The sequence below is a fragment of the Ochlerotatus camptorhynchus genome, unplaced genomic scaffold (assembly GCF_037179485.1).
Source record: "Ochlerotatus camptorhynchus isolate MF236.1 unplaced genomic scaffold, CSIRO-AGI_Acam_v1.1 ptg000070l, whole genome shotgun sequence".
Lineage (NCBI taxonomy): Eukaryota > Metazoa > Arthropoda > Insecta > Diptera > Culicidae > Ochlerotatus > Ochlerotatus camptorhynchus.
In genome coordinates this window covers 3,045,635-3,071,961 of record NW_027040560.1, presented here as the reverse complement: position 1 = coordinate 3,071,961, position 26,327 = coordinate 3,045,635, and the positions used below count along the sequence as shown (strand labels likewise).

At 40.9% G+C, this 26,327-nt stretch overlaps 1 protein-coding gene across 9 annotated transcripts in view; it reads left to right on the top strand.

Annotated features, from left to right (window-relative positions):
• The window catches only part of LOC135697433 (collagen alpha chain CG42342), a 405,805-nt gene that overhangs the window by 330,638 nt on the left and 48,840 nt on the right, over positions 1-26,327 (top strand). For all 9 annotated transcript variants that reach the window (XM_065217110.1, XM_065217107.1, XM_065217104.1 and 6 more), the window contains one exon: positions 584-672. In XM_065217110.1, coding sequence (XP_065073182.1) covers positions 584-672 — 89 coding nt within the window. The remainder of the gene's footprint in view (positions 1-583; positions 673-26,327) is intronic.

The window sequence follows — 26,327 nt, the reverse complement described above, 5'->3', positions numbered from 1 at the left end:
GATCTGAAATTCCCCAAAGAACTCTATATCTAGCTTCTCTGAGGTGCTTAAAAGTTCGTAAAAAATTGCACAATACCCCTCAAGTTTTCTATATTTCTTAAGTTCACTTGACACCTGTGAAGTTCTCTGAAATTCTAGGAACTTCATAAAAGTGTCACACTTTTAGGAGGGAGGGGGGTTTGTGGAAACTGTGACGAGCCTTACAAAAAACAATTAAGGTCCATATAAAAAATGTGACAAAAGGGGGAGGGGGAGTTGAAAATGGGCCAAATTTGCGTGACCTAATTAATGGACCTTCCCTAATCGATTAATCAGTATTTAGTCAAAGATACTGGATTTTCTTACACTTGATATATTTGCTTATATTTAGAACTTAAGCAGTTTTGAAAGACCTGGAATTATTGTCTTATTCGAACCAATAGTCGTTGCGATAAATTGTCCATTCAATCAACTTTTCTATCATTGAATCGAGTTAGGCAACCGTCCTTTCCATCGTCCTAGGACAAATCAAAACCAGCCAAATCAACAGCAAAACAAAACCAACGTCGCAATACTAAATCCAATTTCTCATCAACACTTGCAGGTCCTCCCGGTGACAAAGGTGATCCAGGTCCGGAAGGTCCTCCTGGTCCACAGGGCGAGAAGGGCCCCCGGGGTAAACGAGGCAAACGAGTGAGTATACCCATTCTAATTCGTCAAAACCCGAAAACAAATCAATTAATACGGCCCAACCTACTGCAACTGAGGAGAAAGCTCGTTGGTTTGAGCAAAAGAAAGAAAAAACCATTGAACTTTTTTACTCAGAAGAGAACGATTGAATTCTGACTGACAGCAATCGACTTCGATTAAAAACCGACCTGACACATAGACTACTGAGCACGCTTTTGACGCCCAGTTTTTGCTCGTTGCATGAGTGCCTGTGAATAATTGACCGCTAGTAGCTCGCCGCCTGCAACAGCATGCAACAATTTGTCTTTTTCACTCAGCGTGCCTGCGTGGATTTTCCATTCGCAAATATTCATCATTTTCTAGGAAACCAAAATCCCAGGATGCAAGCCGACATGTCAACATCAATCTACGGTGAATGCTATGTTTTATTTATTTTATTTTCCACTCATTTACTCATTCATTGCGAGTCCGTAGGCAAACAAATCGCGGGCATGACCTCTCTCTCTCTCTTTCTGCCATGCACCTCCGGAAGATCATTTGATTTTTTAGTTCGGTTCATTTCTCATTTTTTTTATAGATTAAAAACAAACAAATCAGAAGAGCTTTTAGAAGCCATCGTCGCGCGATCAAAAGAGTTTGATTTTTTTTCTCATCACTTTCAGAGCGAAAATTGCTTCTGTAGGTATTCTATAGGTGGAAAAACGGGGCCGGCATGACCAGCATCGCCGGACTAAAAATTGTATTTATTTTAATTGGATATAAATAATGAAAACAAAGCGGAAGCCGTAGTGCCGCCCAGCGTGGATTTTTTTCCTCTGGTTCGTGAAATGGAATAGTTTTCCGTTTATTTGCGGTGCAACATTCCCATCGCAGCATGCCGTGATGTATGAGTTGCTACGTGCTAGAACTGTTGCCCAGTGCAACAAAAAAAATCAACGATTCAAATGAAAACATGAGATTGCTTGTTCCGCTGAAAAGCATTTTCATATTTTCTCACCACACTCGGCAACAGTGGCTGTAGAGGTATCGTTCATTCATTCATTCGTATTCGGCGAATCCTTCCGCAGGACATTTTAAAACTATAAAAGTACCGTTTCATCATTCTTGTCTGGCCAGCCATCGCATCGCATCGCCTACTGCGCGTTGTTGTTATTTTCATCCCCACCGTTTGCAGTCCATTTGTCATCACAAATGTCGCAATAGGCGGTGGCATCAGCTGCAGCCCCGGTTTCGGGCCACCTGCTCCGAAAGGATGAGCTTGATTTTGTGATAAAATATATTGTTTCTACCTCGGCTTCCCTCCTCGCGGTCAAGCTCCTCCTTAAACTGTGACTATTTGACACCGTTGATAGCGGGCAGCAGGGGAAGATTAAGCTGCCAGGAACCGCAAAAACCGCAACTCATCCTCCGAGCTGAACGCCGTCGTCTGTGCCGGCCGGGCCGAAGCGAACATAAATTATGAGGCTGCTCTTCGCACTACATATATGTAGATGGGCTCATGCATGTAGTAGGTCGTCGCACCGGTACCTGGCCTGCATTATCGCCTACGTGGAAACAGTGGAAGAACAACGTCATCGACGAGAAGCACCCATCCAGCAGCGATTTTCCACAAGCTCGCATCAGAGTGCAGGTGAAATTCAGAATAATCGAGGCAAACACCAAAAATTGCTCTGCACCCTGAGGCTGTAATAATGACTGAAGAGAGCGGAACACTGTTACCGGATTTGTGCAGAATCGAACGGAGAACAGCGCGCTGTGCACTGGGAGCCCCCACTCGACTCATAAATAATTTAGATGTTATTCATTTTGATGGTTTAGCATATTATGTTTACATGTTTGCATATTTATTTCATCCTATTTTATTTCGCTGTTGATATTTGCTCCTCATCCTCTTCACTCACCCATGCCTCCATATCATCATCATCATCATCATCTCTTGTTTGGAATCATTTGCACAGTACAGTATACCTTACCGCAACGGTTGCATGGCATGCTGGGATTATGTTTTTGTGCGTTTGACGGAGAGATTGCGATGAACGATGGTGATGGAGAGTTTGCACCTTGGTTCAAATTTTATAGCTCCGGAGGGGAAACAGTTGGCTCCGGATATCACTGCGGTTTTGTGAATTCTTGGCTAAACAAAAAACAGAGGGCTGCACAGTAGGGTGGTTCAAAATATTGATTTTCCTCCACCCCACTCAATTGGTTCTAAATCAGATTCTGATTATTTTCCCGCAATTCGAGCTCATTTGATTGCTATGGAAAAAGCAAGCTTGCTATCTTGTGTGAAATTTTATCAGCTATAACTTTGCTGAGGACCACATTTTAATTGAACGTCAGACTGCGTAGTCGATTACTAACTAATTATCTTGAAGTTGAATTAAAAAGTGGTCTGCAGCAAAGTTGTAGCGGATTGAGTTTCACTTAAGAACAGATAGCAAGATTACGCGTAAATCATTATGGAAAAAGGTGAGGACGATGAGAACAAAAAGTTTCATTTTCCCATAGTAGTTCCCATACAAACTTACAGTATGAGATCGCAACTAAATGAGCTCAAATTTGTAGGAGATAATTCGGACCTGATTTAAAATCGATTGACCCCGCTCAGAAAGGAAAATCGATATTTGGAACAACCCTAATGCACATATCGTACGTACCAAAGGGAAGTCTATTAAATTTTCAAGGCTTTAACCACAAGTTTTCGGTGCTACAATGTATTAACTTCCAAACCTGAATTTGATTCGGGTTTGCTCACAATTTCAATGGAAGACCAGCACAAGTCTTCTGAAAACAATGCCGAAATGTCTTAAGGACTAGTGGGAAGAAAATTTCTGTTTTCGTTGAATACTGTAGATGTTCCAATCTAGGTTTTTGTGGTGGTGGAAATTGCACTCATTTTTTGATGATTACTTGAACATCATTTAAGTTATTCGACAGCTCTAGGCCTTAGGCCGATAAATGAAATACTGAAGCGCTCATTTTTGCATGAGAATACATCATGTTTAAAATCACGATTTTGGTCTTAGTTAAGAACTCAAGGACTTTGTTTATCCTCTGATAATAATAAGCTAAAGTACTGCTGAACACCCTCATTTAGATAATGCTCTTTCACAGGATGGCCAGTGAATTTTTATTTTAAAATTCCCGGTTTTGCCGAATAAAATTTAAATAAAATCCGGGTGTCAATATTCAGTAAAAAACGAAACAGTTGAAATTATTACAATATCCCGTTATATTCTAGGTACTTAGTATCAATTTGAATAAGTATACTATTTACGAGTCCTTTCATGATTTAAATCGCCAACATTTGATTTTGATTAAAATCAAAATCCCAAAATTATTTTAAGAATAAGTCATATGAAATTAAAAATCTTCAGGGATTTGTGAAGAAGACTTCAAGGTGAATTCCTGGGCAATTCTAAGAAAGAAAGTTCTGAAATGAATTCCTACGTAATTCTTATAATAATTTCATAAAAGATATGAAAAGAACCTGATAGGGAACTGCTACGTGACGCTGAAGCGAAGAAAAAGAAGAAATCACTGTGCACCGGAGATTCAACGGTAGCAGTCAGTCCCGATGTTTCAGCATGTCGACCATCGAACGCCCACAACGGTGAGCTCACCGTAGAAAACGTTTTAATAAACGAATTAAATTAAAACCGACCTAGCTACTAATTATTTCCCGTAATAAAAATGTCTGCCCGTCTAAACCCCAACTGACTGACTCTCTGTTCTAATTGTTGTTTGTTAAGCAAATCTTGTTTTCCGGCATCCATTGTAAATTCCGCCTTTCCACCAAATATCGGGATGAAGACTGCCCCATTGTCCTAGAGGTCGATCTATATACGACCCTGAATGACAAGGTATGTAAAGCACCACTTTCACGCCTAAACCATACAAAGATTTAACTATCAGGTTGTCAGCTTGTAAATTTTAGGAATAAATCAGAAATAAACAGAATTATGACGATAATTCAAAGAGATTTATAATTCAGGAAAATTTCTGAAGAAAGTTTTCATTTCTGATCCTCAGATACTAAGATTCCAGAGCGGAGTTTTTATTTACATTTGTGAGAATATTTTCGAAGGATTAGTATTAAAGGATTTCTATGGAAGATTGCGAGGAAATTCTAAGGGTAAATTTAAGGCAATTTCGAAGATAATTTCAATGTACGGGAAGAGTTTAAAGGGTATATCCCATAACAAGAAAAACTCCATAGTAATTATGGAAAATCAAAAGCTGTTTATTGATTTCGAATAAATTTGTATTAAACCATTTGGAAAAGTGATACATAAAATTGAATCATCATGACTTAGAGATCACGGTAATATCAGAACTTCATTTTGTGCAAACTTTTTAATAATTTAGTACAAAAAGCACATCATAAGTTATAATAAACTTGTACTATATATATATACATGAAAATTAATTTATGTCTGTCTGTCTGACCCTTATAGCACCAGGGCAAGCATGAAAAATCTACCATTGGCATTGGTTTACAAAATCTTGAAGATTGACACCCATATTGATGTGGTTTCGGTCATGTCCCAAATTGGCCACTTCCCCCGGGGAACCCAGAACCATCACAACTTGCGACGCTGCAAATTATTCTGCAGATATCGCACTGATAAATCATGAGGGTTGATACCGATATTGAGGTGATTCAAAAGATTAACATTGCAGGTCACTTTACCGGGAACCGAAATGGAGGAAATGGCCAGATCTTGGATCTGTGGCCAGCATTGAATTCAAAATTGCTTCTTGTATCAGAAAAAATATGAATTCCAACATATTTTCATAACAGAAAAAATACAAGCGATGAAAGAATCAGTTTTTGACATACCTCCCAAAAATCCGGACCATCTCCGGTGGCCACTAACCACCACAAATTTTCAAATGATTTATTTAAACTGCTATAAATTTCCCGTCAAATGCATCTGGTTACCTCAATATTCCTGATGAATGTGGGCGTGTTAGTGGAATGCCTGTATAAAGAGAGAGAGAAAGATTAGTAATTTAATTCCACTACCTTATTTGCTTATCCTTGACAGATACGCGTATTTCGTCTACAAGGTGCAGACTTCCTCAGTGTTTTGTGCTAATACTCGACTGAATAAAAACATCGCATTTTACCGAATATATATTAACACAGGTACATTTTCACTTAAAAGCTAGGTAAACTTGAATTTAATTTCCTGTAGGAACAGGCACTTCGCTGCTTACTCGTTGATGTGTCCTAGGTAGTAACTTGAAAAGCCATGTGTGTCCGTTTCCTTGATCCCTGTTGAGTAAAGTTGAATTTCGTTGTTTGTTGATCTCGAAGCTCTCTGCCACATCCAATTTCCATGGTGTAGATACGGTTCGTAAAATCGTGATGTCCTCCGTCGATAGTTGGTGGTCCTCCGTGAAGATGTGTTCTGCAACTTTTGATTTGAAATCATATGTTAGGCCTTTTTCCTCTTGCTTTTTGGCCTTATTAACCTCCGCCAGGGATGCCATTCTCCCCAGTGTAAGCAGGGTGATGAGTTAAAACGACACCTCGCACTATGACAAAAGCAAACTCACACGGTAAGAAAAAAGTACCCAAAATTGAGTTCCTTTCACTCATCACGTGGCTTCCGTGGGGCTAGGTAAAATTAAGTTAAAGAAGAAAACTCAATTTTGAGTAATCCTGGCGTTGACCAAGTTGACAAAAAAATAATTAAACGGAGCAGACTGGAACCGAACCATGGACGTTGAGATTACGAGGCCCGTGTGTTGACCACTCGTCTATCAACGCTTGTGAAAATGAAATGGTTAAAGGCTCATAAAAGCAACCTCAATGAAAATAAACTTATATTTGAGTTCATTTATTATTACTCAATAGTTGAGTAAATTTTAACCAACGCCGCTTTTCTGATTCACTCAACGGCGGACCTCAAATGATAGAACCCAACGTTGAGTTTTTTTTAACTTAATTTTGAGTATTTTTTCTTACCGTGCACCCGAGGGATTTTTATTTTGTTTTCAGTTTCTATCGCTTCTCCCACTTCGCAAATAAATACAGTTTCTGACCTCGCACCTCCACCAGTCCAACACACCGGAGCGTATGAGTGATCACTAGGGAGCACCGTAGAGAGTTCGTTTGCTTCACCGGGGAGAATCACCCCGGTGAAGACTTTGGTTGTTAGTTTGTTGCTAAGAGGAAGAGGAGACAACTGACTTCTTACTCTTTTATCTCTATTTCTATCTCTATCTCTATCTTACGCATTTCCAATCGGCCAATCACGAGCTGGTTCGCGCTTGACAGAAAAGTGATTCGTTTTCGCCCCCCGTATTGTCTTCTCTTCCTCTTAGGTTTGTTGCATACAAAGATTTTTTAAAGGTTACTTTTTCTATTAAAAGTCAATTATTTTAAAATTTGGTGTACACATTTTAGAAATGCTAATACGGGAAGTGCATCAGCGCACCATTATTGAAATTTGCTTCAGTTTAGTCGACAGACAGACATGGGACAGAGATCGATTAGGATCACAGCGGGAGTTCCACAAGGCTCCATCCTTGGTCCAACGCTCTGGACCGGGATGTACAACGGCGTGCTAACGCTGAAGCTGCCCAAAGGAGTTGAGATCGTTGGCTTTGTGGACGACATCGTCTTGACGGTAACAGGCGAGACGATGGAAGAGGTGGAAGTGCTGGCGACCGAGGTGATCAACATGATTGGTAACTGGATGTAAGGAGCGAACCTGCAGATGGTCCATCATAAAACGGAAGTTCTATTGGACAGTAACTGTAAAGCGGTACAGCGGGAATATATCACCGTCGGGGGCATGCCATAACCTCAAAGTGGAAGACAGCAAGTGCTACAGGCGGAGGGAAGCCGGAAGAGTACGGAAAGTTGTGAGAGTGGAGTCGTTGGCTAAGTGGCAATAGGAGTGGAACACGGCAGAGAACGGTAGATGGACACGTAGACTAATAAAGAGATGAAACAGCCTCTGGCTGAAAGTCTCACTATTAAAGATAACCTAACCTAACCACGTAGACTAATACAGATTTTTTTCGACCTGGGTGAACAGAAATCACGGAGACGTCAAATTCCACCTAACGCAGTTCTTGTCTGGCCGCGGCTGCTTCAAGAAGTATGTGCATCGGTTCGGACACGCAGTGTCACCCCTCTGTTAGGAGTGTGGCAACGTGGATGAAACGCCGGAGCTTGTGGTCTTCGACTGTCCAAGGATCGAGGCAGTTTTGTGAAGGGAGATGCCCGTCCTTAACGTGGAGAATGTCGTCGTTGAAATGTGTCGAGAAGAAGACACTTGGAATGCCGTCAGCAGCTGCAGCGAAAATGGAGAGAGGAGCAGCGATCTAGCCACACCAGAACACCCGATGAATATTGACGGGATGCCGCTTCAAGTTGAATACCGTGACCACTTTTAATGTTTTTTTTTTTTCATTTGCCCTGCAAAGCACAACATTCACAACCACTTTTTCGGTACTTTCCTCAAACCGCACTAAACTCAGCAACACAAAGGCGTTCGGTGAAATGGCATTCGGCAAAATTTTCCATAGTAAATTTTTTTCCGCCTCTCCCTAGCTCAAAACCTGGCTACGCCCTTGTCTTTGTATACGTTTTTCAGCCATTTTATTGATGTTTTCACTCACTCACGTCAATTTCTGCCGGAATCTTTGGAGAAACAATAACGCATTTGCGCTGCTATCTTTCTCACGGAAGTGAGTGTATAAACAGACAAAAAGTGAACTGTCAACATTCTCACTCTCTCGTGCTGTGTCTAAAAATCTCTCCAGTGGTGCCAGGAGAAATCTCCGAGGAGACAAGCAGAGATTCACCCCAGAGAATGATATCTCTTGCACCCGGGTGATTCTCCCCAGATAATTTTCAACTCTGAGGGAGGGTAAGCCTAACTTCCACTGTCTGGCAGTGGCATTATGGAAAAAATCTGCCTGCAATCAATTCTTATGAATGCAAGAAGCTTGAACCCGGGAGTTAGAAGGCGACAGCTCTACCGCAGCTACAATAGCCCATTTCAATAATGCAAGCATTCAGAAGCTATTTTCACACATGATAAGCCCCGCTATAATACATTATCGATGCAAATATACACCATTGATAATGTACTGAAACTTTCAATCAAGCAGTAGTGCAATACTTGAATGACGCGTATTTAGCAAGTTTTGTAATGATCGTCTTGAATTAGATGGATATTTCCTATCGAGGACAGAGGAACGAAAAGGTAAATAAACTTAGCTTAGCGTAACCACGCGTAGGTTAGAATAGTTGCCACCACGAGCAAAGGATAAGAATTTTAAAATTTTCACTTAATGCACTTTTCAACATCACTTCTGTACTTTCAAATTAACACTTTTTAAAAATGAAATTGTAAATTTATAACATTTTCACTAGAACGAAAACGATGCAGCAAAACAAAAACACGTCATTTTCTCAGCGCGGCCTACTTCAATCTCCATGCTTTTTCACAGAGTTGCCAGTGAATATTCATTTTGAAAAACCCGGTTTTGCCGATTAAAGCCTGGTACGCCGCTGAAAAGTAATGACGTTTCTACGTGCTACGAGATAGGACACGGAATGCTAAATAAATTACTTTCCTTTAGCATTTCTTGACCCAGTACGCAGTTCTAAAGAAATCGGTAAAGAAAAGATCGATTACATTCTGAATGTAATTTCACGTTCCTTGCGGAATAATGATCTGATCAATTATTCCGTTAGGTAATGTTGGCTTTTATTGCAAAACTGATGTTTTGGATGCATTTTGAAACACAAATAATTGTTGATTTTAAAATTTGACGACACCTCGCTATAATCTCAAAATTTAGCAGAAGACACCTCCCTATAGCTGTCAAATTTTCTTTTGGGAAAAATCATCAAAAATTACTTTTACGTTTTTTTTTCAGCTGCATACCAGGCTTAATAATTTAAATAAAATCCGGGTTTTTCATATTCAGTAAAAAACGAAACTGTTAAAATTATTACAATATCCCGTTATTTTCTAGGTACTTAGTATCAATTTAAATAAGTATTTTATTCACGAGTCCTTTTATGACTTAAAGCGCCAACATTTACAAAGAAACAGAGTCATGGAAGGTCAGTTAGCCGAACGCTATCGGACTGAATAGGTCATTTTACCGAATTGTTGAGTGAAAAATCAAGGTTAAATTTTTCATTCGAAAACTTCAAACGCAGATTTTATCAACGCATCATTTAGATTACAAAAAGCTCACGTCATTTTGTGTAAAATTGCAAACAAATTGAATGACGCGAGCTTCATGCAGGGGCCTCCCTTAGGTCAGTCGGTAAAGGGGCAGCAACAAAGCAAGACCTGCTGGGTTCGATTTTCGGTCCGCTCTAGGAATTGTTCGGGTTGGAAAATTTATCGACTTCCCCGGGCATAAAGTTTGATTATACTTGACACAAAATTATACTAATGCAAAAATGGTATAGAATGCAAAAAAAAGACGAATACGTGCAAAAAAGGAGGCAATAGGCGTGCAAATTTAAATTTCATTTTAAATGAGTTGATTTGACATTATATACGATTCAATCTGTTATAACAAATTCAATTTGAAAATTCTTACGGTGTAATCCGATTTAATTTGTGATACACCAAGATGGAAACATGATTTACCGTATGATTTGCATTCTATACGATTAAACTTAAACATAATGCGATGTATGTCATTCTTATATGCGATATTGACATAAACTGTTGCAATTTACGATACTGTCTGTACATTGTTGTTATACGAATTCTGGTTGTCTGGGTTAAGAGCACGCAATAAGCTTATATGCGATAAGCAATAAGCTCGAAATGCGAAGAATAAGAATAAGAATAATAACAAGAAGAATAAGAATAAGAAGTAGAAGTTATGCAATCTGAAACGAAATGAATTTTTTGACAACACATTAACATAAATTGAATTTTAAATTATTCAAAAAATCGCGAACTTGAAGATTTTGAAGCAAGGACATCGTGACGTGTATTAACAGAAATCTTAACAAATAATGTACGACAATTTCCATTATTCTGAGGTTTTGACATAGTCTTCGAATACGCCATTTTTTGTATCAAGATTTGAAGCTGAGATATCGAAGAGTTTTCAAGAAAAGGTTATGTTTCCTGGAAAAAAAAATGCTTCAACGTAGGCTTTAAAATTATTTAGAGTTTTAACAATTTGTTGAATATTTTCTAAAAAAAATCCAAAGAAAGAATTATTTCTTACAACTTCAGAGACAATCTTCATTCAGAGGAGATTTGATTAAAATCAAAATCCCAACATTTTTTATGAATAAGTCATATGAATTTAAAAATCTTAAGGGATTTGTGAAGAGGACTTCAAGGTGAATTTCTGAGTAATTCTGAGGAGAATAGCTGGTTTGAACATTCTTTAGTCTACACTAATAGAAATGTTGGGAAATTGCTGGAGATGCTTAACATCAAATATCAGACATAAAGTGGTCATTTTATACGATGGATCAGGAGATGAGGGTATAGACACAGACAAACAGACGTAACTCTTAGAAGAAAATTCTCCAAAAAAATATCGTCAGGCGTATTGTTGGAGATGCCCTCTATCATTCACATTCCCAAGCATTATTGTTATGCAACCGGAGCATCCCTCGTTTATGCAATTTTTTCACTAGTTGCTTTTCCCTCGTTCTGTCAACGCATCAGTAGTGTTGAATGAAACCAAAACGGATGGAAGTCAGTGATGTCGGTTCTACGAAATTTTGCGTAGATTTATAGAATAGCATTTTTTTTTTCAAAAACTCAGTGTTTTTTTATGGATTTGATTTGATTATGTAGTGTGATTTTTCTTCTATTTTCCAGCAAACAAGTTTTTAAACATGGTAATGCATCACTAATGAGTGCCATTTCTACCACCGCTCATCACTTTAATGTGCACACAGCAAAAATATGTATCCATCAATGTTATTCATGATGTATGATGTATTGATTGTATTGTATTGAGTAGATACAATATTATACTCATTGAAATTATTTGTTCACAAATTCTGTGTACATCGTACAGCGTAATATTGATCAACAAGCGGAATAACTAATCAACTGTATCGGTGTAATATTCAACAACTTTTTTTTCTGTATTCATCAGATTAGTATGTGATAGTGATAGTGTGACCCTTTTGTGCCGACCCCTCCGCTCATCAGACTTTTGCCTTTAAATAATTTCATAAAATCGTAATACCAAATCATTCTCATGCATCTTCAAGATTAGTGTTTAAGGTATACTTTGGTGCAATAAGTCCACTGAAAAGCGCATGGGTAGATCATTAGAAAAGATTTTCAAAAAGGGGGCTGACAAAATCGGGTATATTACTGTATATGTTTCCAGTGGGATTCCTTGGTCCCCTTATCATTCCCAAGAGCTGACATCTACTAAATTGACCTGAAAAAGAACTGGCATCACTGATAAATTCGAAATTTAATGGCTTCAGTGGCGCTACCATGACAAATGCGAGCACATTCCCAACTAAAATCTTATTTGCGAAGAATGTGATTGTGAGTGCTATGTCTGTTTGTCTGGGGTATAGAGTTGATAGTTCCGTTAGAGTACGGCAGTGTGAAAAATGTATATGAAGAGTAGAAAGCGAGCAAAAGTCATTTTGAGGAAGGCCGAATCAGATTGATCGATGAAATACGAATAAAACAAAAATACTTTTATGGGCACCCTAATCAAAAGATGCAAAAAGCATGCTCAAATAAAGAGCTACATATATGGTATCTTGAGCAAAGTAGCGTACAATAATTGTTTCTACAACTATGCTCAAGAATGAAACTACTTAAAACAAACAAGTTTGATCTTGATTTCAATTTAAATGAGGACCACCCTAATCAACACTTTTATATATGTAGGACCATTTAATTATAAACAACTCCCTTAAATGAAGGGAAAAGCAGTACATATTTTTACCCCGCTAGATTGTCGTTCCAAACCAGGATGTTTTTTTTTTTTTTGGGTATCAAGCTGGAGCTGCGTGACAGCTTCATTTTCAAGACTTGACCCATTTGAATAAATTTTGCTTCTATCTTTGACAATACAGCAGAAGGACTAGTCTATGTTGGCCACTTGAACACTGGATTCCGTATGTATTGTTTCAAGATAGTTATAGAAAAAATGCTGTGACGTGTGCGCGTAGATACATCCGCGTAGTAAACCGATTGAATAAGTAAATCCGTTTCGAACGAAGTATCTAAATTATGTAAGTTACGAAAACCGCGCGAATTCCGAAAGCCGTGCGAGACAACCGAAGCGAGAAAAAAAGGCTTATTATCATTTAAAGAGTGCCACCAAAATAAATGTGATAGACTATGTTGGCTAGTTGATTAATTTTGGTTTCCTCCCTAGATATTCTACTTATTTACTACTGAGCTTTGTATCAAATTAGTTAATTTAAAGAACGTATCAATCATTTCCAGATTTCACGACCGCGCCGAACAAATTCTATACTACTTAAGCTCAAAAGCGTTTGACAAGCTCTACCGAATTGCGTATCACTTCTGCGTAAGCTCCGTAGACGTAGGCGCGTTGAATCCGACAGTCGGCAAAGGTTTAACCGCTTAAGGAACGACATCGAGTTAGTAAAACCGTTTAGAGCTAAACATCTAAATTACGTAAGATACGACAGCTACCCATCAATGGTTGTCAAAAGGCCTGCCAAGAAGTGATATTATTCCGATGCGCAGGGATGGGTGAAGCCGAACGACAGTGGCGTAGTTCGCCCCCAACATCCCCCGACCAGCACTTCCGGGGATCAGCTCCGTTGTTGACTGGTATCTGAATATCTAGAACGGGAACCTTCGTCACCGGTCGGCGTAGGATTCCTCCTGATGTCTTCACCTGGACTTGCCTGACCCGTCCATCGCGTCCCTTCACCACCGAGCGGATCCGTCCTCGCTCGTCGGGAGGTATTCCCGTACCCAGCGACGCCAACACTGGTTAACCAGGCTCTTCTTTAACTTCCAGTTGGTTCTTAGGCATTCTGGATGCTCTAGGTTAGATTGTGGAGGCTGGGTGACCCCCTTAGAGCTCAGAAGCAGAAAATGGTTTGAAGGCAAGGCTTCTTGGGCTTCTGACTCGAGCGGGACAAACGTCAAGGGACGTGAATTGACGATACCTTCGGCCTCGATCATCAGTGTGACAAGCGTTTCGTCGTCTGGGTTCCTGCTTGTGTTTAGTGCGGCGAAGGCGATCTTGACCGATCTAACGAGTCGCTCCCACGATCCTCCCATGTGCGGAGCGGATGGCGCGTTGAAGATCCACTTAGTGACCGCGTTGGTGAAGATCGATGACAGCTGCTGGTTCATTTTCGCTATCTGCTGCTGCAGCTCACGGCTAGCTCCGAGGAAGTTAGTACCATTATCGCTCCTTATCTCCAAAGGGGATCCACACCGAGTTAGGAATCGACGAATAGCCATCTTGCATGCATCCGAGGACAGGGAGTCCAATACCTCCTGATGGACTGCTCGAATTGTAAGGCACGTAAACAATGCCACCCATCGTTTGACTAAGGATTGTCCGACTTTGACCATGATAGGGCCGAAATAGAAGGGACTGCGTCTCGCCTCCGGAAGCGGTGCTTTGCGAGGTGTTTCCTTCCGTCTTTCCCGAAACATGTCCGACATAGGTAATAGGTGTGCACGGATTTCCAGCGCTCGTCCCGATTCATATTCTTGAAGGCTTCACACTCCTTCACCCTATGATCCGGATTGCCGCAGATAAAACAGGCAGCAGGCACAACTGCATTCGATGATTCCGGACTGACGAAAGTTTTCACCTTCTCCTCCTTCTTAGGTTTCGTCCCCTTAGAATCCAGAGTTAGGGACACCTCCGCCGCTGCTGACACCAGATTCGACATGTATCTGCCAAATACGCGCAAGTCGGCCACCAGGAACTAACGTTTGAACGTCACCCATTCCAGTTTTAGATTTGCCGGTAACTTGTCCCCTAGCTCCTGCAGTAGCACTGGGTTGGACAGATGCAACACTTGACCCGCAGCTTCCAGATGATCGCAGAAATTTTGCACTGCCACCCCAAAGACGATAAGCGTATGCAGGTTTTCTGCCTTGGGTGCAGGAACCTCATGGATCTTCGCAAGCAATGCATAGATTATCTGCTCCGGGCGCCCGTATAGAAGCTGCAACGTCTGCATCTCCTGTGGCACCGATGCACACTGCTTCCAGGGCGACGCCCTTCAGGCACCATTGAAAATGACCAAGATTCTCCACATCACTATACCAACACGCTTCTGTGGATGTGTTGAAGGCACTAAAAAACATTGGCCACTCCTCCGGATTACCGCTGAACACCGGCAGCTCCCTAAGCATAACATGTCTCGCCGCTAGTTAACGAGATGTGGGTGCGTTTGTTTCTAAGTTCATTGCCGGCACTTGCTGATTCGAAAGGGGCACTTGCTGATTCAAAAAGGGCCCTTGAGAGATGTTGGGATTCGCCATTGGTACCGAGAGACTACCGGGGTATACTTGTGAGGCATCCAAGTATTGTTGGGGAAGACTTGTAGGAAATGGTAGGGGAAACCATGATGGATTTACATTTATTGGGTTCCCTGTTAGATTGACGGCTGGGCCTACGCAGGGCCCTGCGCTGTTTTTCATAGCTTTCCGATTGTCAATTTGTGAATTTAACAATCAGCATTGCTAGTTCAGTGCTTGAACTAACATTCTGGCACACGATATTTTCATAATTAGTAATCGGAAAGCAACGAAAACCCGCACGGCGCCATTTTACCCCGGGGGTGCATTATGGACTGTTCTCCCCTCCCGGTGGTCTGACCCTATCTGCTGATGCTTGCTTATAGTGAATGTGTTTATTATCCAGTGCCAACCTGGATTGGGTATCAAGTTAGGGTCGGCTTGTTTTCTAGCAAACGTCAGTTTGATCGTTTGTTTTTATAACCTGGCACGGGTCGACTTTCGCGCTGACAAAAAGCTCGGGTTTGCACTGGGTTGGAACTGGTACCATCCTGGGAATAAACAAATTTGCTATTGCTCTGTAAAGCAAACCCCACACGCAATAATATATTGACGCGAAGGGGAATTATTGACAATAATATTGATGATGTGAATTCAGAAATATTGTCAATCTCGATGTAATGACGTCAATATAGAATGTATTGACAATACTATTATTGTCAATAAAAGCAATCGTGTAGGGTCCACTTAACCCCAAACTTCCAAAGAATGCTACTCACGGAGAGACACTCACTCTCGTCTCGTGAAATAGGCACATGTTGCGATTTGTGGATATAATGAGCGAAAAGGGTAACTCAGTTCTCTGAGCTTGACTCAGTCTAACAATGTATTTGTTATATGTGACCTGTGAGTTGGCTACTAATCGTTGGTCGTAGTTTGTACAGATCACGATATGTACAGTTTACGACAAATTGGAAATCGGATCATGCTCGTTTGATTTCCATCACTGGTCGCGAAGCTTTCAAATCAATGTTTAAAAGTGCATAACAGAAACGCGTGTCAATTGTGTGCAAGATGAGTGAGATTCAAAGCTCTTGCCTGGTAGCATGAGCAGCTGGCTTGTGGGGCACGAAACAGAGGGCTGCCAATTTGAATGTTTCGTTCTATTCTGCAAAAGTTTCCAGAAATGTGCAGCCACTGGGGATCATCAAAAGCCTGGAGTATGGGGATTTGAAAGGTTCATTCATTCAACATGACGGAAGAATCATACAAACATAAGTTTAGTTCATTTCGAGGAATCTATTAGCGAATTCGTTTATTATTCAGTTCCAACCTGGATCGGGTATCAAGATTGGGTCTGCTTATTTCCTGACAAACGTCAGTTTGCTCGTTTGTTTTTAAAACCTAGCTCAGGTTGAGGTTCGCACTAACAAAAAGTTCGGTTTCGATATATCATTTGATATTCACCCAAGCAACCATAGGCACGTTATTTCGCCTTTTTGGCTATATGCGGGTCTCATCAGAACATACAAACACTGATATAGTCGTTGTTCAGCTGTGCTATGGTTACTTGGGCAGTTTATAGTCATGAGTACGTGCGTGCGTGCAAAGAATCATTACCAACATAGGAGAAAATTCGGTAAGATCCTTCCATTGCATTATTTTATGATTCTTCAATATTGTACAAATATTTACACATTACACAAAACTACACATAGTAACTTGGAGCGTTTGGTACGGTATCTTTCCACCCGTGTAGATTCAAGAAATGTTCCCATTCATTTCCAAGAATCATCTTTGCGGCAAATACAACGCAGTAGGCCTGACCGTATTGATGTTTATATCATATCTCAGATATGCTGTAAACATCAATAAGACAAGAAAAATGATTAGACCTCATCTAACCTAATCATTTTCCAGGATGCTTTCTCGTACTGGCTGCGTTTGTATTGGATTAGATTAGATAAGCAAAATTGGTAGATGCTTGTATATGTGTACTATTGCTCCAGTTTCCGTATGCAACGTAAATTCCAAAAGCTGAAATCCTCACTCTGCATGCAACTCACTCAACAAACATCCAAAAATCATTAATCAATAAACCCATCCGAAACCCGAAAACTCATCAACTTTCATTGACCATTATACAATTTTCCCTCGGGAAAAACGCCCACACGATTTCGGAATCGGCGTCAAACAATTGTCAAAATTTAGCAAATAATTCGTGCGGATAGAAACCAATCAAACCGCAAGCCGGAAATAATATTTAAATATCGCACAATGGGAAATGCAAACACCGACCGAAACTCACCGATATTCCCACGGTGCACAACTCGCTGACGTCGTCATCGACGACGCCACCGACTACGACGACAACGGTTTGCGTGATGGTTTTTCGAGAACTAATTTAAGCTTTAATTAAACGCGGTTCGATTTTCTGGAATGGGGTGGGCCCACCTACCACCAGAACCACTTTCTCATTATGTTGGCTAACGCAATTTTAGGGTTTTTGTATAATCGGAACGGAAAGGAAACAATGCTTGGTGGGCTCGCTGATGGCAGGTAGGAGGAACGGCAGGGTTGGATGCACGAAAACCCTCAATTGCAATGCAATCGAATCGTTCAACCGTAAATCGGTTGCCATTGAATGTGCTTCCCTCGCAGCAGCAAGAGTGCTGAAATGCGCTGGAGAAATTCAATTCAATTCAAACTAATAATGGCATTATTTACCCCTCCCCGGTCGCTTGTTATTATTGTTTTTGTCCATGTTTGAGGACCTTCAAACATCATTAGGCAGTTGGTCTATCATGGAGTTTCCTCTTTAATCAAGTCTGCTTTGATGTTAATTTTTGATAAAAACCCAATTGTGGCTGCTTTAATGAGCTGAAATTTTGAAGCCCGATATTTTCGGACAACCCAACCCTATTCACCGCAAACCATTGCCAATCATCAAAATTCACCACGCATAGCCTACTTTGGTCACCGGAGGGCGAGGCAGGACAAAAAAGAATAGCCGGTATCCCAGCCGACCAACAATTATTATAGACCAACGACAATAAAACTCGAAGCCGCAGAACGTACGTTCGGTTCGATCGCCCGCTTTCCCATTCGGTTAGTTTTCCCACCAATCACAATCCCCCCTTTGTTACCTCGTCCACCCAAACGCACACTGCCGCACGGAATTTATGTTATCGATAGCGCGTTTTACCAATTTGTTTAATGTGAGATCGATTCGAAGCGCGTGGTTTTCCAAAAAACCATATGGGCCCGTTCCAGCTGCACCGCGTCGCACCATGGCCAACTAGGATTCCATGCCGACCGAGGCATTCGAGGCTCGCTGTCACTGTTGTTGTGGTAGTTGTTGTTGCTGCTGGTTCTGAACGATAAATCTAGCCACACAATGCCTGGCGAATACCGGGCTAGCAGAGATGCAATGATTTATGCAAGCTTTTTTCCTCCCGGTATCCCGTTTTTCATTCAGACTATAATCCCATTCCATTCTCGGGCGGTGACGATGGTCAGCGGTGGTGTAACGCCCCGGATGAACGCGCTTTACACCGTTCGTTTGTTCGTTCGGTTCGGTTTGGCTGAGTTGTGTTATCATGTTTGTTCATATCCCTGGGATTACCGCCGATTTGTGTCCATGTCGACCGTTTGAAGATTGGAAGTGTCCACTGGGAATCACGTGTTGGTGCACTTTGTGTTCCCGTCCGGATGTGTTTGTGTGTGTGTGTGAAGACGTGGGTTGAATTATTTTACCGCGGAGCGTGGCGACGGACTGGCAGCCTTTTGGTCGACAGGGTTGAAGGCCCATCCTGCTTGCCAGTGGAATTATGGAATTACAAAACAAAAACTATTCATGGAATTTTAGGGAGCGATAAATTTCTAAGGAGCTTCAAAGAAGTTACGAGAAAGACTTCAAAAGAATTCTTGTGAGAATATCTAAGAAATTTTAGGAATTTCCGATTTTCGAGGAGAACTCCTAGGGAATTTTTAAAATAATTCCTAGGAAACTGTCAGAAGAATTGCAATGAATCTTTCGAGAGCATAGGTAGGTGGTTGGCCAAAAGTCTCCTACCCCCGTTAAAGGGCTGCAATCATAGGTGTAGCTTCCAAGGGTGAGTATTTAGGCCAATGAGAGCATCTCAACATTGAGTCGAATTTGACTCAAAAATTGCAAAACGTGGGGTTACTCAGTGAATGAGTAAAATTCTCCTCGATTTTCCAGGAAAAACTTCTTGAATATGAGAAAATTGAGATCTATTTCACTCAGTCTATTAGACTTATTTTCTTTTCCATCGCTGAAAGCCCGCACCTTTCCCTTAAGACCCCTCATTACATTTTGTGCAATGGTGGAGCCGACCTTTTGGTCACTTTCATCCATTCTTTCTTCAACTCCAGCTCGTTCTTAAACACCTTGGACGATTTTCGAACTTTGGCCTTCATTATGGCCCAAAATCTTTCCACCGAACGAATCTCTGGTGAATTTGAGGGGTTGGCGGTGTTTGGTACAAAAACAACGTTATTGTCTCTGTACCAATCCAACGTCGATCGCGCGTAATGGCATGATGCCAGGTCCGGCCAAAATAATGTTTCGCCTCCGTGGGACCGCAGGAAGGGCAACAGACGCTTCTGGAGGCACTCGGTGCGGTAAATTTCGCTGTTGATGGTACCCATTGTGATGTACGGTTTACTCAATTTTCCGCATTGGCATATGGCCTGCCAGAGCCAGTATTTTTTGGCGAATTTGTCCACTTTCTTCTTCCTCATGTCTTCCGGAACATCAAACCGTGATTTGGCATCGTAGAACCCGGGATCTGCTTTGCGTCTGCCTTGATGTAGGTTTCGTCATCCATAACCACACACATCGGTTTCGTTAACCACTCTCGATACAGCTTCCTTGCGCGGGATTTGGCCGCCGTGTTTTGTTGTTCACGCCGGTTTGGTGCCTTCCGGAGCCCAGCTCGTTTCATGGTTTGCTGAACGAACCAGGCGGAACACGTTGCCTTCAGAGCCGCGTCGCGAATCGAAAGGTTCGGATTACGCTTGAAATAATCCAACACCTTCCGGGCCTTCGCAGGGTCAGCTGTCTTCGATTTTCTTCCACTTCCAGCGCATCGCTCGGTCGTCTGGGACTCCTTAAACGATTTTACCACCCGCGATACAGTTGTATGGGTGATTCCCAGTTGTCTTCCGATCCATCTCATGGTCGCAGTCGGATTTTCCATGACGGCGCGCAAAATTTTCCGGCGATTTTCTTCTTGTTTCGATGACATCTCAATAACCACTGAACCGATTGTTATGAAATTTTGCACATGTAAACAATTCACTCCAAACTAGTTATACACAGATTTTCATCAATTTTTACCCACGGATAAAAAAGTTACATACGGATAAAAATGGTGCATCTTTTTCGAGTACAAGCCTTATGTCTGGAATTTTTGAAATTTTCCCGGTCGTGGTATATACATTTAAATTAAGCATACAAATTTTGAAATCTTCCTCACTATCGTCTAGAATTCTCCTAAGCGGAGCTTCAAGTTGCTACTCAGAACTCTTTTTAATAGCACCTGGAGCTCTTAACATCTAGTTATAATTCTCTCTTATTTTCAACCCTAGACATTTTCTCGGTTTTCTAGATTTCCTGGCTCACTGGTATGACTATAATATAAAGATAGGGAGAGTTGACTGTGCTTTGAAATTAATTTAGATTGAAAAATAAAAATTCAGATCCAGAGAAAGAAAATCAAGTGATTTCGAAAAAAAAAACGTGGAGCTCTAGGAGCAGTTTCATAAATTGATCACTTTTACGGTTGTTCCGGGTATTCCGAAAGACCAGCTGGTGCCTTACCGAAAGCCAAATGTTGCCAAAGGGTAACTAACTGTCTGCTTAAAAACTTTCTCAAGATACCCGGAAATTATCTCTTCAAATTACCTCAAATTCGGAGTTGTGCAGCTCACTATGGTATGAATAAATGTATCATTCACTGTGCTTTTTGACACTAACTAGAGGTTCGAATTGTCATCCATTGCTTTCTCTCAACCAGGAACCGAGGAAAATGGAACAATATGCGCCCTGCAGTTAGTGCCAAAAAGCACAGTGAAGGATACATTTATTCATACCAACAGACCACCAGCGTGGAAAGCTGGATAGCGTTAAGAGGTTTAGTTCAAATGTGTTTTGTTAGGATGAATATCAGCAAGGAAACATGCGGGAAGTTCCAATGGAACTTGTCTACTCCACCTTAAGCTCCTTCCCTGATCCTGTCCTTCAACAATGTACCCCTCTAACCACGGGTAAGGTGCGAGTATTCGGCCCAACTCCTACTAGGCATAGAAACAAGTGAATTTTGTTACAAACAATGAACAATTAACTATCGGCTCCGAAAAGCTAACGCGATTGAGCCTTCCAAATAAACGAACTAGATAAAAATTCTACTTTGAACTCTCACAATTGACTTGAAGTTCTAATCAAACATCTCTTAAAGTTGTTCCCATACCTCCACTCGAAATTTTCTCAGAAATACCTTGGTGTTTTCTCTAATCTAATCTAATCTAATCTAATCTAATCTAACACCAACACAGCCAGTTCTTGAAAGCATCCTGGAAAATGATGGATATACCTTCATCATTTTTCTTGTCTATTTGATATATGTTTCACATCGAAGATGAGTCAAAACGGCCAGGCCCACTGTGCAGCATTTAAGGGGAAAGATGATTCAGAAAACATCGGGCCTGTTTAAATCGAAGATTTAAACACGATGCTTCAGAATCCAATAAATGGAAGAAACGTGGACATCTCGTACCGTACGTTCCGATTTAGGTAATTATATGATTGGTTGGTCGTTGGAAGCATCAAAGCTAGCAAGGTTAAGTGATGCTCCATTCTCTTCTGACGGTTGGGACATGAGCACTAACTGTTGTCCTAGCCTTTTATGGCTTATGGCTATAGCGCGACTACTCGCTTTCTGAACAGAGAAGAGGGAAAGGAAAAGGAGAAGGACAAAGGGAAACAGATTACGTGAAATCTATGAACATGAACAATATTTTTTGATTTGGAATATACAATATAGAAATGCATAACGGCGCTGGTCACTAGAGGTGGGCAAAACAGCTCATCTGACTGAGTGGATCAAACCCATCCAGCTCGCTAAAGGGAGCCGATTCTTTTGAACAGCTCTTCAGCTCACATTGAAATTATAGAAATTATTAGTGGTTTTAGTGCTTAAAACTGCATACAATCATAAAAGTAGTCTAAACCAATAGATCCTTACCTTACAATATGGCACTACTTTTCAATGGAAAACGCCACTAACGCAACAACTTATCAACCATCGCGTAAACCAAAATGCGCGCAAAATGTGCCAACAAAAAATCAGCAAAAGCAAAAAATGTATGCGAGAGAGCTACACCTATGTCACACGCGCTGATATGATTCACATCGTGGCATACGATGTTACGCTTTTTCTCAATCTATACAATCCAGTCTACATACAGATTTTATTTCCGATGTTAATTCTCCAGCAGAATGTCTCTCACTATTCTCGGCTTCAGCTTCAGATCATCAGCTCAGATCCGGATCCGGAGAGTATCGAGAGAGTAAAAAAAAAGATCCGAATAGCTGGACGCGTTCGAGAGCTGGACGGGTCCGAGAGTTGTCAACAGCTCCCAGTGAATTATTCGAGTAGATGATTCGGATCCGGAGCTGAGCTGAATAGCTGGAGAGCTGCATTTCGCTTTTCGGTTATTTGCTTGTGAGCGGATCTTCCGCTCTCCCAGAAAATGATGGGAGGAGAGTTGAGAGCACATATGCTGGAGGACTAACATCATCACATCTTGTAGCACATGCAGGGCTGGCAAATGTCATTTTCAATGAAAGATCTCACGTGATATTTACTATCATCGGATGAGAAAACGATGACAAAGTTAACTTCAAAATCTCATCGATTTTTTTGTCATGACAAAACGTGACAGTGTTGTTATCACGTTATTTCTAGCTCATTTACTGATGTTACTGTTACTTGCAAAGCGGAAATCTTAAACATATATTCACTCTACCGATTACATACTGTTGCTTGCCTTAATTTATCTACATCAGTTAGAAATGTTGATGTCAAAGCCGTATAATAATTATTCTCATGAATGCTAGATCATTGGAAAATGACAAGAAATCTCATGATAGGTAGTTTCATCTCGTGATAGTGAGAGGGCCTCTTTTCTCACTGTCACATGACGGTCGTGATATTTACCAGCTCTGAGCACATGTGCGTATGTCTCTCCCTCCCAAACAGCCGCTTGGAAGTTTGCTTTTACCATTGATGCTGTCGATCAGTAGGCACATGGTGTATTACGCGCGCGTCTTGGTTTACGCGGTGACTATTTAATGCGTAAGTGGAGTAATGAGTCCTTTTTTGAAAAGTTCCGCTATGAGTGATGGATTGAATGGTTTAGACTTATGATCTCAGTGAGCTGATGAGCGGCGGTTCCTAAAAAATGAATCACTTTAGAGAATCGGGTCTATAGAACAGCTCGGGAGCGGATCGCCCATCTCTACTGGTCACTACCCGAGTTTTGTCACTATTATCAAGTCATAAAAAGTAACAAGAACGAAAATGTGATCCTTTGATTACTGGAAAATCCTGATTCCCTAGTTTGAAGTTGTCACGACTAGGTGCGAGTAACGCACCACAAAAAGGAGATCTCCAACGGTACTGGTTTGAAAAGATAAAAAATTACAAAATGGAACGAAATCACCAAGTTTAGCCAATTGAACCTGAAGGCAGCTTGACAGGTGTTGCTGTAGAAGTCCAAATTGTAGGCGAAGCTTGACGAAGATCAACATGAACTAGTCCGATTTATGGTAGTGTAGTAGATAGGGTTAGTGTGGAATAAAGAATGAGTAGTTGGTTTGAGAATGTTGATAGGTTAGCAGGCATAAATATGAGGTATCTAAGCTCGTTGACGGCATTCTTGTAACGACTTTTGGAGCAGCAGGATTGGACGCAGCCGCAGCCGTGGGAGGTGCATTATTAATTCGTGTAGCCGTGCCCGAGACTTGGAACCTCGGTCCAGTCACGACAGGTAGTTGAGCGGAATGTCTTCCCTCGATTAGAGATAAAAAATGTTCGGATGTATGTAGTCGATTTTTGATGCACACTTAGAAATAACTAATTTTACATCCATGACGGAATCCGTCTTTAACATAAAAGATGAGACGTAAACAAACATGTCATGTAATCAAATATATCATATTAACAATATGATCCATTCATGCCTTTTCCAAATATTGCAATGGCGACCCGCAAAATATTGCTTCACGCACCATCTAGCGTTGAAAAAGGTCAGCAACAATCATTCAATTACAATCGAGGGGTGCGAATATAGCCCTTATTACAAAAGTAAGAGTCACATTATTTTCATTAATTACATTGTGTATATTACTTTAAAATATGTCTGACGTGTCACTGTTGCCATCAAATAAAATAATATGCTGAAATACATTCATTTGTATATTAAACAAATTTTCATTTGGTTTACCCCTCGTGACGATAAAGAAATACATTGGTAGCCTTTTTGGCCACAGAGGTGCTTTCATCGCTAAAAATTTGGTTCGCCAGCTAAGCGAAAGAGTGGATCATATTGTTAATATAATATATTTGATGTAATATTACGTACCCCGAGACTGAAAACTTCGTTGCTCGACGAAAAGTACGTTTGATTGAGCTATATGTCGCGTCTGTTATGACTCAAAGTTATGTCAAAATAGACGCTCGTATATGTCGCTCTCAGAGCACCTAAATTTACATTAATTTGTCTGAGTGTATGTGCATTGGCAAGCCTTTTCGTGGCCAATTGTCAGGTTCACCGCTGCGACTCAACGCTGAGACGAATGATGGGATGAATGATGGGACGCCTCAAGGAGGTTCTACTTGTCTTCGGAACAGCTTCTCAGCGGGAAATAACAGGGACGTAGAACTTAGATACAATGAGATACTGCTCTCGCAGGACTTCTTCTGTCTTAATGAACTCGCTGACAAACTAGAAATCGTCTCCTGGGTCTGATTTTGACACGCACAGTCTACTCCTTCTCAAACCGTGGGCACATGATCAACCTCAAACATGGATTCACGGAAACAAAGTACACACTGACAAAAAACGATAAAAAAGAACGATCTCATCAAGTCTGCAGCAAGACACTATGCCACTTTTCAGGAATCATTTTGTCGAGCTTCTGCATTCATGTTCCATCAGATGTCACTGCTCTTGTTTGCGGTGACATCTATCGAAAACTACTCATAATCTGTTTTACGTTAATTGTTCACAGAGGACAGTGCAGTGCAAAACATGTCTGGCACCTCTATACATGCATTTAGATTAATATTCGAAGTCCCTCCTTTTTTACACATTCTGATGTGTAAGAATTACCAATGTCTGCAGATACTTTACCGGTTGTAAAGTTCTGCCTGATGGTTTGTTGCAGCAGGGTGAATCAGCTTCATTGAAGACCTTTGGAAGACAAAACGACTAGATAGCCATCTGTAATCACGTGACATAGGACTCGCAAATCCACGAACCCTCGTCCAGCCAACAAATCTTTTGATTCCCTTAGGCTTCCCCTCCCCAACCCAATGATCAAATTTTGTCAACCCCTCTGTCTGAATCCAAATTTTAATTATTTTAGATAATAGGAATTGTTATTTTAACTCTCTTTCTTGGATAAGATAAATTTTAATTGTTTTGTTTGGATGCTTTAAGGCCTTGTTTTCTGTTTTATTTTTGAAAAGATTATCAAGGAGGGGTTGACAAAAAGGGTTATTTATGTATTATCATATGTACTCAAAAACGAATTATTTCAATGAATTTACCTGCACCAACGAACTTACCTTTTGATGATGACTTACCCCATCCGAAATTTCACTATCAATTTCCTTATAAATTTCCTCTGCTTTTTACTTCAATTTTTCCCTATCCTTTGCTAGCAACTTCCAGACTTTTTCATCCTTCCCTAAATTTATAAACTAGTTTGACCACTCCGCCAGCCGGTTATTAAAATAATGTATGGATGTATCAAATAGTCCTCCCTAGGCAGGTTTAGCGCTTAGGATACCGGTTCCGAAACTGCGTGTAATTGGCAAACTCCAGAGACGTAGACTTAGTATATCCTTGGGTATTAGTTGAATCACTGTTATAATTCCA